This window comes from Crocuta crocuta, unplaced genomic scaffold (genome assembly GCF_008692635.1).
Source record: "Crocuta crocuta isolate KB4526 unplaced genomic scaffold, BGI_CrCroc_1.0 scaffold3, whole genome shotgun sequence".
Lineage (NCBI taxonomy): Eukaryota > Metazoa > Chordata > Mammalia > Carnivora > Hyaenidae > Crocuta > Crocuta crocuta.
In genome coordinates this window covers 3,195,424-3,209,467 of record NW_027529934.1, presented here as the reverse complement: position 1 = coordinate 3,209,467, position 14,044 = coordinate 3,195,424, and the positions used below count along the sequence as shown (strand labels likewise).

General features: G+C 34.8%; 1 protein-coding gene and 1 pseudogene across 1 annotated transcript in view; one reads left to right on the top strand and one right to left on the bottom strand.

Annotated features, from left to right (window-relative positions):
- The window catches only part of NSL1 (NSL1 component of MIS12 kinetochore complex), a 32,224-nt gene that overhangs the window by 3,019 nt on the left and 15,161 nt on the right, over positions 1 to 14,044 (top strand). The window contains exons 2-4 of the mRNA XM_077763104.1: positions 694 to 769; positions 4,461 to 4,591; positions 6,193 to 6,247. Coding sequence (XP_077619230.1) covers positions 694 to 769; positions 4,461 to 4,591; positions 6,193 to 6,247 — 262 coding nt within the window. The remainder of the gene's footprint in view (positions 1 to 693; positions 770 to 4,460; positions 4,592 to 6,192; positions 6,248 to 14,044) is intronic.
- On the bottom strand, positions 5,593 to 5,690 carry LOC144230975 (U6 spliceosomal RNA; annotated as a pseudogene).

Genomic DNA, 14,044 nt, shown 5'->3' with positions numbered 1-14,044 from the left:
TCAAAACTCACAAACTGCAAAATCATGACCTGAGCAGAAATCAAGAGTCAACCTACTGAACCACCCAGCCGCCCCCACACTTCCTACTTTATTTCATTTTGATTTATTTATTTTTAAATGTGTATTTATTTTTAGAGACATGCGTGCAAGTGGGGGAGGGGCAGAGAAAGAGGGAGATGGAGGATCCAAAGCAGGCTCTGTGCTGACAGCAGAGAACCTGACATGGGGCTCTCTAACTCATCTACTGTGAGATTATGACCTGAGCCGAAGTCGGATGCTCAACCAACTGAGCCACCCAGGCACCCCTACACTTGCTATTTTAAAGCAAACTGCAGATCTCCTATCATTTCATCTCTGTATATCTCAGTGAACATCTCTAAAAAATAGAGTCCTTTATGAAGAAATTAATTTCAGTATCTTTTAACCATTTGTCCCCTCTTGTTAACACTGATGCTCATTCAGCAGCATGTGTAGTGCTTGTACCCTTGAGATTCAACTGACCCCAAATCAGAGTTAAAATGTAGACAGAATCAATGACTGATGGAATCTTAACTTAATTGAAAACAATATACTAATAAACTAGTCTACTTTTCTTGATATTGTCTACATTTCTGAAATTCTTACTTTGAAAAATGTTTTAATTCAATATTTAAAGTTGTTTTTCATGACTTGAGTATTGTGCATTTATTTCAGACTTTTGAATCAGCTGTGCAAGAGAATGTCAGCATTAACGGGCAAGCATGGCAGGAAGCTTCAGATAGTTTTTTGGGTATGTGTATTAACTTCTTCCTTGTGTCGTTAATTTCCGAATTATTTTTGTAGCTAGTTTTATTTCAAATGCTAATTTTTAATCCCCATTTTCAGTGTCCCTTTTAAAAAATCTCCTTCACTGGGTGGAGGGGGGATGGACATGAATCTAGAAGACTATGGAAGCCATAGTCTGAAGCAAACAATACAGTAGGTACTTTGATTCTATATATATGCTGTCTGGGCATTCTAAACAAGAATCTGATTCATCTTTGAAAGTACCCTTGTCAGTAGTTTACTGGAAAATACTGTACAACTATCTTCAGACAAAGAAACAGGCCCAGAGAATTTGTGATTAATACCTTATAAATCAAGTTGTAGTTTTACAGGTGATCCTTAGAGTAGATAGTGAAGTACCCTGAGAAGTATGAAGTTAAATTATAAGAGTACTATGTAAAGTATGAGTTAAATATATGGAGAAAACTCCTTAAAGACAGATTATTTTCTTCAAAGAAGACTTGATTGTACTAATGATGTTGACATATCTGAAAAAATCAAAGTTTTAATAGAAATGGTCAGTGTAAGAAGGAAAACATTAGTAGAAAAGGAAAGATCTATGTGGGAAGAGGGGCAGAGTTTTCCAGCAGTCTAGGAGAAGGACTACCCTGACAAGCAGGTCAGAGTATCTTGTCTTTCCCCATAGTGATGTTAGAGTCTGACCAACATAACTTGATATCACTTGGTCCATTTTTACTCTTGAGCTCATTCCAGGCCCATCAGGTAATCTCTGTGGTTATAATTTTTCTTCTCAACGTTAAGATAATACTTTGCCCAGAAAATTTCATGTCTAATCCTTGGGATTTATTATAGTTATCTCTTCAGAGTCACCAAAGTTCACTTTCTGGTTTATATGTTAAAATGGTAAAAGCAGAAACATTAGAATTCACAGATATTATCAGAGTGATTGCCAGTTAGTAGGGGAGAGGGGGTGTATCCCAGTCACCTAAGAGTAGTTTCAAACTACCCCGCCTTTACTGTGTCTTTATTTGACTCTTGTTCTGTGAAGTCACTTTGGAATTGCTTTATTGTTTGCTCCAGGCTGCCTTTAGCAATATGGTTCATCAATTTATAGATTAAGATATATATTTTCTAATAAATTGGCAGCCTAGGTAGAGTATGGTTATTCTTTGTCCCTTTTCCTCTTTATAACTGTGAGGGGAAATAGTTGAGAATACTACAATTTTACTATCTTTCATGAGCACTTATAACACCAGGCATTATACCAAATTCTAGAACATAGATGAGAATACATGGTCCTTACCATTTAGGAACTCAATGTTAATAGAAGGAAACGGACAAGGAATTACTATACTGTTTGGGAAGGGGGAGAAGACCTAACAGAATGAATTGTTATTAAATTAAATGCATATAATAAATGATAGCATGCTAGATAAAAAGGAGGAAGGACATTTGAAGCAAAGAAAACAGCATGTGCAAAGGCACAAAGGAGTGATATGTTTGGAAAATACCAGAAATGAACTGGAAAACTAATGGCAGATGTGGCCAGAGAGATAAGTTGGGGCCAGATCACAAAGAGCCCTGAGGGTTTGCTAAGGAATTTGCATTTTATCCTGTAGGCAATGGGGAACTAGTGGAGATTTTTTAAAGTAGAATTTACATGAAAAGCTTTGTGTTTTAGAAAGCTACCTGCTGGCTGTGTAGGGGATAAATTGGAGAAGAGAGCAATTCAGGGCAGGTCCATCTAAGGGAAGTTATTGCAATAGTACAGTGAAAGATGGTGAAGGCTTGCCCTAAGTAGGAAAGGAGAGAAAAGGGTTCAAGGGATATTCATTCAGCAGGTAGAATTAAAAGGATTTGTATTGATCTAATACATAGAAGCAATAAGTCAGCTTCACAAAGCAGAGGGTTTTTTTGGGTTTTTTTTTGGTCTATTTTGTTCCCAGGGATCATTTTAGAAATGAGTGGAGAAATGAAATGAAAAAAATGAATATATGAGTGAAATCAACTTTCTCCTTTCCTCTGTAACTACCCTGAAAGGACTTGATTTTAGGTTTCACCAAGTATATTTAAGAATTAAAGTGTAAGTGCCTTGAGAGCATGGGCTGTATTTGTTTTTCTTATCGCTAAATTTCCAACACTTAGCTTGGCACATAGTGGGTACCCAGCAAATACTTGTTAAATTGGTGACAAAAATCTTCCCTGGTCAAATTGTTTATACATTTCAGTTTTGTAGCTCTATCACTAGGTGGCGCTGAGAAACCATTTTTCTCCTACATAGAAGATTTAGCTGGGAAACTATTTTTTTCAACTGTGAAATACTACATTATTATTTCAGAGTAATGACTGAATTTTTTAAATGGATAAATTAATATTTAGGGAGGGCTGTCCATTTAAGAGAGTATTCAAAGTAAGCAGTGGCTGATTTTTTCATAATATTCTCAAAAGAAGTAATTTAGTTGGACTTAATGAGTATTTGTCACATGAATAAGAGATACTTGGTGTACGTCATTATTCTTTACCCAATGTGTATATATATGCTGATATATATCAGCAATGTTTGGAAATGTTTCCAAAAATATGTATATTACAATTTCAGACTTCTTAACGAAACTTCTACTCAATAAAATAGAGATATTTCCAGCATAGATTACACAGCAGAACACATGTGACGTGAGACCATTTAAGCCAATGGCCTAGCTTTTTAGTATTTTTAACTACTTATTCTTTAAGATGATTTTCAAAATAAGGTTGATGTACCATCTGTGTTCATTTCATCTGGGGTGTCTAATTTTGGGGCTCCGTTTCAGAGGCCTTTGCTGAATCAAAATTTCTGCACTTCTGACAAGGTCTCCATGTGATTATTCATTCTGCTGAAGTTTGAGAATCACTATTTTAAAACAGGAAAGCAACAGATAACATAGTTCTAGCTAAATCAAAGAAATTCTAAAGTCACTGTGTCTCTTACTTTTCCTACTATTTGTCCAGTTGTGTCTGTTTCACATTTAGCAACTCTACTCTCTGCTACTGTCACAGCTTTGGTGAGCACATAGTAAACTCAAAACATATTAGAAACTTTGACACTAATTGCCCTTTACAGTCTAGTTCTTTTATAATTATATCATCCTTCTTTCTTTGTGCTTTATCCTGCAACCATTTAGAACTTTTAGTTTTAGAACAGTTTCCCCAAAACTCTATGATCTTACAAATACAGTGTCCTCTACCTAAAATGCTTCTCTCTGTAATTTTTTTCCTACCCTTTTTTAATCTAAAGGATTTACATTTAGATTCCAAGGCTCAGCTCAAATCTTACTTTCTGTATACAGTCTAAAATTCCCCAGGCAGAATTCATGTTCCTTTGTTCTGTGTCTGAATAGCATTTTGTTTATACCTCTGTTGAATTTATCAAGTTGTTTTGCAGTTACTTGTTTTCTTCCAATGAACTGTTATCCTTTAGAGAGCAGGGATCATGTTATATTCATCTGTGTATTTTTCTGATTTAGGCCAAGCTTCCCCTAGGTGCTCAGTAATTGATTTTTCAATGAGTAAATAAATGAATGAATCACCAAAGTGGGGGCATCCATTAATTTACCATATTTGTTTTTCAATTGTTTTGTGATTTCTAAATTTAGCTTATTTGTATTATATTACTATGTAAGCAACGTGTTTTAAGAAATTTTTTCCTCTTAAAATAGATTCTGATATCAAAGTACTTGAAGATCAGTTTGATGAAATCATAGTAGACATAGCCACAAAGCGTAAGCAGTATCCCAGGAAGATCCTTGAATGTGTCATCAAAACCATAAAAGCAAAACAAGAAATTCTGGTAAGATGATTTGTCTTTGAGATAGTAAATTTTGCATAATGTCTATTTTACTATAATAAAAAAAATTAAAGTATAAGATCTATGTGGACATAAATGATGTTTTGTTTTCTTTGTCTTTTCTTCCTCAATTACTGTTGTTTGTCTCTTGGAAGACTTTTTCCTGTTCTAAGTCATACTAGATTTTAAATACAGCTCTTTTTAAAATAGAATTTGAAGATGAAAGACTGACCATGACTTTACAATTCTGAGACCAGGAAAGCAAAATAAATTTATCTTTAAACCTTTTCTTTCTGCGTGTCATTTGTGTTTGCACATTATGTGCATATGTTTATATATTTTGGAAGACCCTTTAGTCAAATTAATGATGAAGGTTTAAATACTTGTTCATAACACCGAAATTTGCTTTATGAATTGTGTGTAATTTGTTTTGCTCCAAAAGTCACGATGGGACAAGAGTAGGTTTGCTGGGAATGCCATTGCTTCTGGAGTGAGAAACACGTGTTGCTTTAGATTATGTTATACTGTTTGTCATTAGTTTCTGAAATTACCAGACTTTCACATATAAATTTTCTTGTTGCTTTTTTGTCAGGAATTGTTTAAGGCAGTAAAGGCAGTTGCTTTACCTAAAACTTTTAGTCATTATTCTATGAGGAAAAAACATAAGCAGAATTTTTCATTTTTTTTCTTCCATGTCAGTTCTCAAAAGAAATACCCTACTCCGTTCCCCCTACTGCTTTTTAATGTTTCCTCAGGGGAAACATTCAAAATATAATTACTTGCTCTCTCCCTACTACTACCCTCTTCTTTCATGGGAAGAAACCTAGTAATCAGTATCGCATAAAAGAAAGAAAGTTAGCAGCCTGGTGAATTGGAAGTTTAAAAACTGATGCAAAATGGATGAATGGGGTAAAGATACTAAAGACAGCTTTTTTAGAAAACATTTTTGGCTTCTGCTGGCTTTGGGCAGGAGTAAGGCAGAATATTTACCTTTTTCTTTTTGCTGAATTGTGAGTCCTGTTCTGTGTCATCCTTGTGCAGGGCCCATGCTAATTTTCTTTGTATGGCTCCAATTTTAGTATATGTGCTGCTGAACCCAGCAGGTGGATCCTGTTTCCATATTTCTACTCTTACAGTCTCAGTGTATCATTGGGCGTAGAGGCTTTCGTATGCTGACATGGTAGTGGCCTGGCCACTTTTCAAACCAGAGTTTCTGTGGAAATATGAGTTCTGAGTTCTAAACCTTACCTTAAAATGAACTTTTGAAAAACAATCTATTCATAATTTGGAGACTACCTTGTACTTTAAATACAAAATCCAATCTCTGTGCCTTTAATTTGCTTGTTTGCTTTTTTTAAAACTTTTTTAATGGTACTATTTCTTAGTGTGTGCAGTAGGTGGCAATACTATAAAAGGTATAATTCAGACTTAATTTGACCTTTTCTTCTTTTCCCCTCTCGTATAGATTTCAGGATCTTCCCCTCGCCCCCTAAAAAGAATGGTTCTACTGACTAATAGTATATTTGCTTATATTAGCTGAAGGAAATGTTTATATGAAGGATTAAGTGATTACATTAATTCTGTTTAATTTATTTTGTGTTTAGAAGCAGTACCACCCTGTTGTACATCCATTGGACCTAAAATATGACTCTGATCCAGGTGAGTCAGTGCTCATTTGTGGTAAAAGTGAAGCATCACTTGTAATTTTTATGAGTTCCAGATACTCTTTTAAAGGTGTCAGCGTGAAGGGTATCTTCCCTTTGATGTTCTAACTCACAACAGTCATCTGTGTTTAGCTCTTCAGCTAAGGTTAACAGAACTTGCTCTAAACATACTGACTCAGGATCTCCAGGAGTAGGTACCAGGAATCTGAATGTATAAAGCTCTCCTTTTGACCTAGATTATTATAACACCTTTTCAATCTCTAACTTCTATTGTAATACCTTCCCATTTCTAGCTGCTACTTTACTATCCATTCTTTGTATTATAGCTAAAGCTATACTGTTAAAGCTTTCATAGTATCACTCCCCACTGTGATAACCATCATTGGTTTCTCATCATTTACAAAATAAAATCCAATAAAAATATAATGTTGAACTCAAGAAGAGATATATACACACTTAATACACCTTTAAACTCAATTCTGTTTCCATTTAGATGCATCCTTTAAAACAGAGAAATAAAATCAATACAAACTTATGTAAATTTAGCAACAATTTGCATTGCTAAAAATGTGGATCATATATATTTTTGAATGCTCTATTCTTACATTTAAAATTTGAAAAAATTTTCGTAAGAGACCTTTTAGTATTTTCCTTTGGCACTCAGAAGTACCATTTCTGAACTATTAGAAAAAACACTTAAGACCTTGATTTATTTGTATGGCCTATTTATACTTATGTCTTTGACTACTTTATCTTTGTCAAATTGTGCACTACTTTCTAACAAGTCCCCTACCCCTCCTAAGTCTCCCAAAGCCAATGAGATAAACCACGAAGGATGTACAAGTGTAAAGATACTCTGAAGTTTGTTAAAATCACAACATTCACTGTGTTTGACAAATAAAAATTGACCTATGAGCTAATGCTTAATTGTCATGGCTCATTAAAAAGGGTAAGTTGCCGAAATGCAGTGTTTGACATATACTTGTTTTGGTTTTGAACAACATAAAAATAATTGATACTTGTGATATCATAATTATCCAAGTATTACTTTTTAAAAAAATGTAAACTCTGTACTTAACATGGGGCTCAAACTAATAACCCCAAAATCAGAAGTCACATCTTCTACTGACTGAGCCAGCCAGCTGCCCCCTCCAAGTATTACTTTTTAGATATAGTTAATTTTCCTCTAAAGAAACTTGTAACCTTTTTATCTTAAGAGGGAAAACAAATTTACTTAACTGATCTTTTGAAGGTCTGCATGATTTTATTCTCACCATTCCAGTTATGTAGTAATAGTGGAAAAAAATCCTTGATATCATATGATTCTGACTTCAAAATTAACCAAAGGAATAATTAAAATCTATGTTTTGGATAAATTTTTATATTTTGTCATTCTACATTTTTGTAATGTTTATAAACTTAGAATAGCGTAAGTTCCTTAGGCATAGCAAAATTAACTTACAGTTTTATTAACTGTGTATCTGGGGACAAGTTCCTTGATTTCTTCAACCTCAGTTTCTTTATGGTGAGTTCTAGATTTGAAGCCTGATCCTTTAAGTGTTAATTCCAGCTCTGTCACTAAATATTATAGCATTGTTCTGCCTACTTATTGAGGTTATATTATGAATCATGAGAGATGAGGGGTTCTATAATATAGAACTAAAATACATAAGTACAAGTTTGTAAAGAGATACCATGTAATAACCTTATTATAAATCCCATCATTTATAGTGGGATACCTTATAATACTGTGTAGCTTATAATCAAACTGGCAAAATCATGTAAAATTAATTAAAATGGCTTAGGAGGAAAATAGAAAGCATAAATTTGTATAGAACCTAAAAGTTTGAATAAGCTGCATGGGAAAACTTTTATGGGAACTTCTTGAAAGTTTTTTCTTTTTGTTAGAATAGTAAGTGATATCAAATTTATTTGAAAGCTGACTTTTTTTTAAGTTTATTTGTTTATTTTGAGAGAGAGAGTATGTGAGCAAGGGAAAGGCAGAGAAAGAGAGAAAGAGAAAATCCCAAGCAGACCGTACTGTCAATGCAGGGCCTGACGTAAGGCTTGAACTCACAAACTAAGAGATCATGACCTGAGCCAAAATCGAGAGTCCGATCCTTAACAGACTGAGCCACCCAGGCTCCCTGAAAGCTGACGTTACTAATTAAAAATTTTTTTAAACTATTTTTTTAATGTTTATTTTTGAAAGAGACAAAGCATGAGCAGGGAATGGGGCAGAGAAAGAGGGAGACACAGAATCTGAAGCAGGCTCTGAGCTGTTAGCACAGAGCCCAAGGCAGGCTCAAACTCATGAACTGTGAGATCATGACCTGAGCTGAAGTCAGAGGCTTAACCAAATGAGCCACTCAGGTGACCCTGAAAGCTGACATTTTTTAAAGCTGGTTATCTAATTTTCAAAAAGCAGTACTTAGGCAATGTGTATAACATTGGTCTGGCAGTTAGATTAGGAACTTTGGGAGATATAAAGCAGACAGATTCTCAAAGAGCTTATGTTTGAGTGAAAAAAAAAAGAGATGAACATAAAACAGAATTCTTTCATGTCCTTTAACTGGTTCTTTTCCCAGTTTTCCCTATCTGAGTAAATGGCACCTTGACCTACATTATTGCTTTAGTTAGAAGTCAACCTTGATTCTTTCCTCTCCTGAATTCCTCATATCTTGTCCATCAGTTAATCCAACAAATTATTCGTTTGAAATATAATCTCACATTCATCTACTTCTCTTCATCCTGTTATTATCACTTCTAATGTAGGTCACCATCACTTTAGCCAGAATTTCTACACAGTTTTACTATCTCACTGTTGCTTTTTCCTATTCCATTATATATATATTTATTGGGCAGAGTTGACTTTTTAAAAAATTTATATAGCCACAGAGCTCCTTTATTTTATTTTTTTTAATATTTATTTATTTTTGAAAGAGAGAGAGTGAGCAAGCAAGTGGGGGAGATGTAGAGAGAGAGAAGACCTAAAGCAGACTCTGTGTTGACAGCAGTGAATCCCATGTGGGGCTCGAACCCATGAACAGTGAGATCATGACCTGAGCCAAAGTCGGATGCTCAACTGACTGAGCCACCCAAGTGCCCCAGGGGCAGAGTTGATTTTTTTAAAATGTTTTTAATGTTTTATTTATTTTTGAGAGAGAGATAGAGACAGCATGAGTAGGGGATGGTCAGAGAGAGAGGGAGACACAGAATCTGAAGGCAGACTCCAGGCTCTGAGCTAGCTGTCAGCACAGAGGCCGACGTGGGGCTCGAACCCACGAACCGTGAGATCACGACCTGAGCCGAAATTGGACGCCTAACCGACTGAGCCACCAGGTGCCCCCAGAGTTGATTTTTAAAAAATTCTTGAAATGTTTCAAAAATATAGAAAATATGGAGTATGACATAATGAACATCTTTGTTTCTACCACTCGTATTTAAGGCCTATTCACATTTTTGCCAAATTTGTTTCAGACCTTTTTAGAAACTAAAAGCTATGGATAGAGATGAAATGTCCTTCGTGCTCCTTCACCATCTTATTCTGCCTCCCTCTTACTTTAGAAGTAATCACTATCTTCAAGCCGAGTGGATCTTTCCTATCCATGTTTTTATGCTTTTACTTTATGGTTATGTAACCATAAATAATAAATGGCATTTGTTTTTAAATTTTTATGTAAATTTTATGTAAATTTAAATTATGTCATACTGATCACATTCTGCAACTTTTTCCCTCTTGACATTTTATATGTTCTTGCTTTCCCATATTTTGACAATAATTGTTACTGTCAGGCATTCTAAATATATATATATTTATCTGTATATTTGTATATCTGTATCTATATATACACACACATCTTTAAAAATTTTCTTGCCAATTTGACAGGCATGCAGTAGTATTTAAAGGTTGAGTATACTTTCTTATGTTTTCTGACCCTACAGTTGCCTCTGTTTATATTTTTTGTCCATTTTTCTGTTGAGTTGTTTGAGCTCTTCTTATTCACTTCTAAGAGTCATACGTACAGACACAGATCCGTACACACATGTACACATATTCTGGGTCCTTTGGTTATAAGCACTGTAAATACTTGCTCTCAATTTTTGGCTTGTCTTTTAAACTTTATATGTAAACGACCTTATTAGTAATTTTTAATGTAATCAGATTTACCAGGTTTTTTCCCCTTATAATTTGTTCCTTGAATGTCTTTAAGAAATCCTCTACCCAAATGACATAAAGGTCTTTCGATATTTATTGTTGTGATTATCAAGTTTAGGTCTTGATTCCATCTCATTTTTTTTTTTTTTAATGAGGAAGGAATCTAATTCTGATAGCCAGTTGTCTCAGCATCATTTATTGAATAATAGTCCCCCACCCCCCAATCTTTTCTCTACTGCTTTGTAATGTCACACTCTAATATGCTAAGTTTCCATATATTTAGGAGTCTTTCTAGACTCTTTTAAGAGAGTGTGTGCAAGCGAGGGAGGGGCAGAAGGAGGGGGAGAGAGAGGGAGACAGAGAGAGAGAGAAAGGAAGGGAAGGAAGGAAGGAAGGAAGGAAGGAAAAAAAAGAATATCCCAAGCAGGCTCTACACTCAGTGCATGGAACCTGACATCAAGCTTGAACTCACGAACTGTGAGATCATGACCTGAGCCAAAATCAAGAGTTAATAACTGATTTTGGGATTATAATTGAATATTGAATATTGCTGATGTTTAAGAACACCATTGATTTTTATTTGTTGAACTCTTACTAGTTTTAATGGTTTATCTAGTTCCAATTATATTTTTTAAAGTATAATCATATCATTTGCAAGTAATGATGAGTTTTGTCTTTTTCCTACACACCTTTTTTTGTCTTATTACTTTGATTAGAATCTCCAGTAGTATAATGTGACTAGTAGCAGTGATAGTGGTCATAATATTTTAAAATTATGAATAAGTATATAATTTTATTGAAATTTTTTTTGCCCCAACTGAGATCATATATTTGTTAACTAACTTTATTGCAGAATAATTTACATATAATAAAATATATCAATTTTATGCATACAGTTTTGCCAAATGTATACAACCATGTAACCATTACTACAATTCATTTAAAAAAATTTTTTTAACGTTTATTTATTTTTGAGACAGAGAGACAGAACTTGAGCTTTTTCATATCTTGCTTTAGGTTTATTTTTTTTCACAGCCTTTTCGAAAGTCAGCTTTTAGGTTTTCTATTTCTCTCTTTCTCTCTCTCTCTTTTTTTAGTTTTCTGGTTCCTTGAATTCTAATCTTATCTTTAGTATAGTCTTCCTGCTTTCTTGAGTTTTCTCTGTAATTTATAGCTTCTTGAGTTGAAAACTTTGTTGAAGAGTTATTTTTTAATAAATGCATGGAAGGCTGCTAAGTCCTGCTTTAGCCATATTTCCAAGCCTTGACATGTCTAGCTCTGAAATATTTTTTAGTTTGTAAATATAGGTGTTTTCTTTGACTTACTTTCTCTTTCTCTCTCTCTCTCTCTTTTCTGGCTTGGAAGCTTTATGCTATGTTTCTTTTGTTTTAGGGTTACGTGTAAAATTTTAGCACACTAGAATTCTAAAATTATCTAACATAGTTATTCATTATTTCAAGTCCCCTCCTGAGCAAGACAAGGACCTTGCTACACTTTACCCACTGAATAAGCACCCCTCTTCCTCAATCTTTTTCTTTGTGTCTAGACTGTTAGTTTTTCTTTTACTAGAAAAACACAGTTTACTCATTACTAATTTTCTGCATCCAATGATTAAATTTATCAACAAAATTTTCAAAATTCTGTGATTAGTATTTCTTGAATCTCATGCCTTCCTTCTAGGTTAACTATCTTTGCTGATGTGCTTCTTTACATACTTTAAGTAAAAGTCTGAGGGTGGTAGATTCTCTTAGTTTTTTTTAAATGTTTATTTTTGAGAGAGAGGGAGAGAGTGCGCACACAGGGAAGGGGCAGAAAGTGGAACAGAGGATCCAAAGCAGGCTGTGCACTGACAGTAGTAAGCCCAGTGCAAGGCTTGAGCTCATGAACTGTGGGATCATGACCTGAGCCGATGTCAGACCCTTAACCAACTGAGCCATCCAGGCACCCTGACTCTCTTAGTTTCTATTTCATCCTAGCTCTTGAATTCTGTTGTATGTACTTTCATTTACCATAGGGAATACATCACTGTCTTTGACAGCTATGTTTTGGATGGCTTTACTGAGATTTAATTTATACACCATACCCATTCACACATTTATTTAATTTTTTTAAAAGATTTTATTTTTTTCTTCAACTTTTATTTAAGTTCCATTTAGTTAACATACAGTATATTATTTGTTTCCTGCATAGAGTTTAGTGATTCATCCCTTATACCCATTTTTTTTTTTAAGTAAACTCTACACTTAATGTGCGCCTCAAACTTAATAGCCCCAAAATCAAGAGTCTCATGCTCTGTCAACTGAGGCAGCCAGGTGCCCCTCAATTTACATTTAAGGTGTACAGCTTTAGGGCTTTAAGTATATTCAGAGCTATACAACTATCACCAAAATCAATTTTTAAGCATTTTTATTACTTCAAAAAGAAATCCCATACTCCCTAGCCATTCTCTCCGTCTCTCATCTCTTTCTCCTGGTCCTTTGTAGTCACCAATCTCTTCCTATCTGTATAGATTTGACTATTTTGGACATTTCATATAAGTGGAATCATGCAATATGTAGTCCTTTAAGAATTGCTTCTTTCAATTATTTTTAAAATATTTTTATTTATTTCTGAGAGAGAGAGAGACAGCGTGAACAGGGGAGGGTCAGAGAGAGAGGGAGACACAGAATCTAAAACAGCCTCCAGGCTCTGAGCTAGCTGTCAGCACAGAGTCCAACGTGGGGTTCGAACCCACGAACCATGAGATCATGACTTGAGCCAAAGTCGGACGCTTAACCAACTCAGCCACCCAGGCGTCCCGCTTCTTTCAATTAGTATAGTGTTTTCAAGGTCCATCCATGTTGTAGCATGTATCACTACTTCATTTCTTTTTATTCTCGAATAATACTCCTATATATCCATTCATCAGTGTAGGGACTTTTTAAAAAATTTATTTATTTTGAGAGAGGAGGTGGCGGGATAGAGAGAAAGAATCACAAGCAGGCTCTGCACTGAACCTGATGCAGCACCTGAGCTCATGAACCATGAGATCATGACCTGAGCCAAAGTCAAGAGTCAGACACTTAACTGACTAAACCACCCAGGCACCCCAAGACTTTTTTTTTTATTAATAAGCTCCATGCCCAATGTGGGGCTTGAACTCATAGCATCAAGAATTGCATGCTCTACTGACTGAGCCAGCCAGGCATCCCAGAGACATTTTTGAGTTGTTTCCACTTTTCACTATTATGAATAATGCTGCTATGAATATTTGTGTACAAGTTTTGTGTGCATATATACTCTCTTGAGTGTATATAACTGTAAGAATGGGATTGCTAATAACTCTATGTTTAGCTTTTTGAGGAACTGCTGAACTGTTTTCCAAGGCAGCGATACCATTCACATTTCTGCCAGGAGCATATGAGGGTTCCATTTTTTCTACATCCTCACCAAATCTTTTTAGGTTGTCTTTTGTTTATAACCATTCTAATAGGTAAGAAGTGATATCTCACTGTGGTTTTGATATACATTGCTCTGATGATTAATGATGAGCATCTTTTCATGTGCTTTTTGGCCATTTATCTCTTTTGGAGAAATGTCTATTCAAATCCTTTGACCATTTTTAAATTGTGCTATTTATCTTTTTATTGTTGA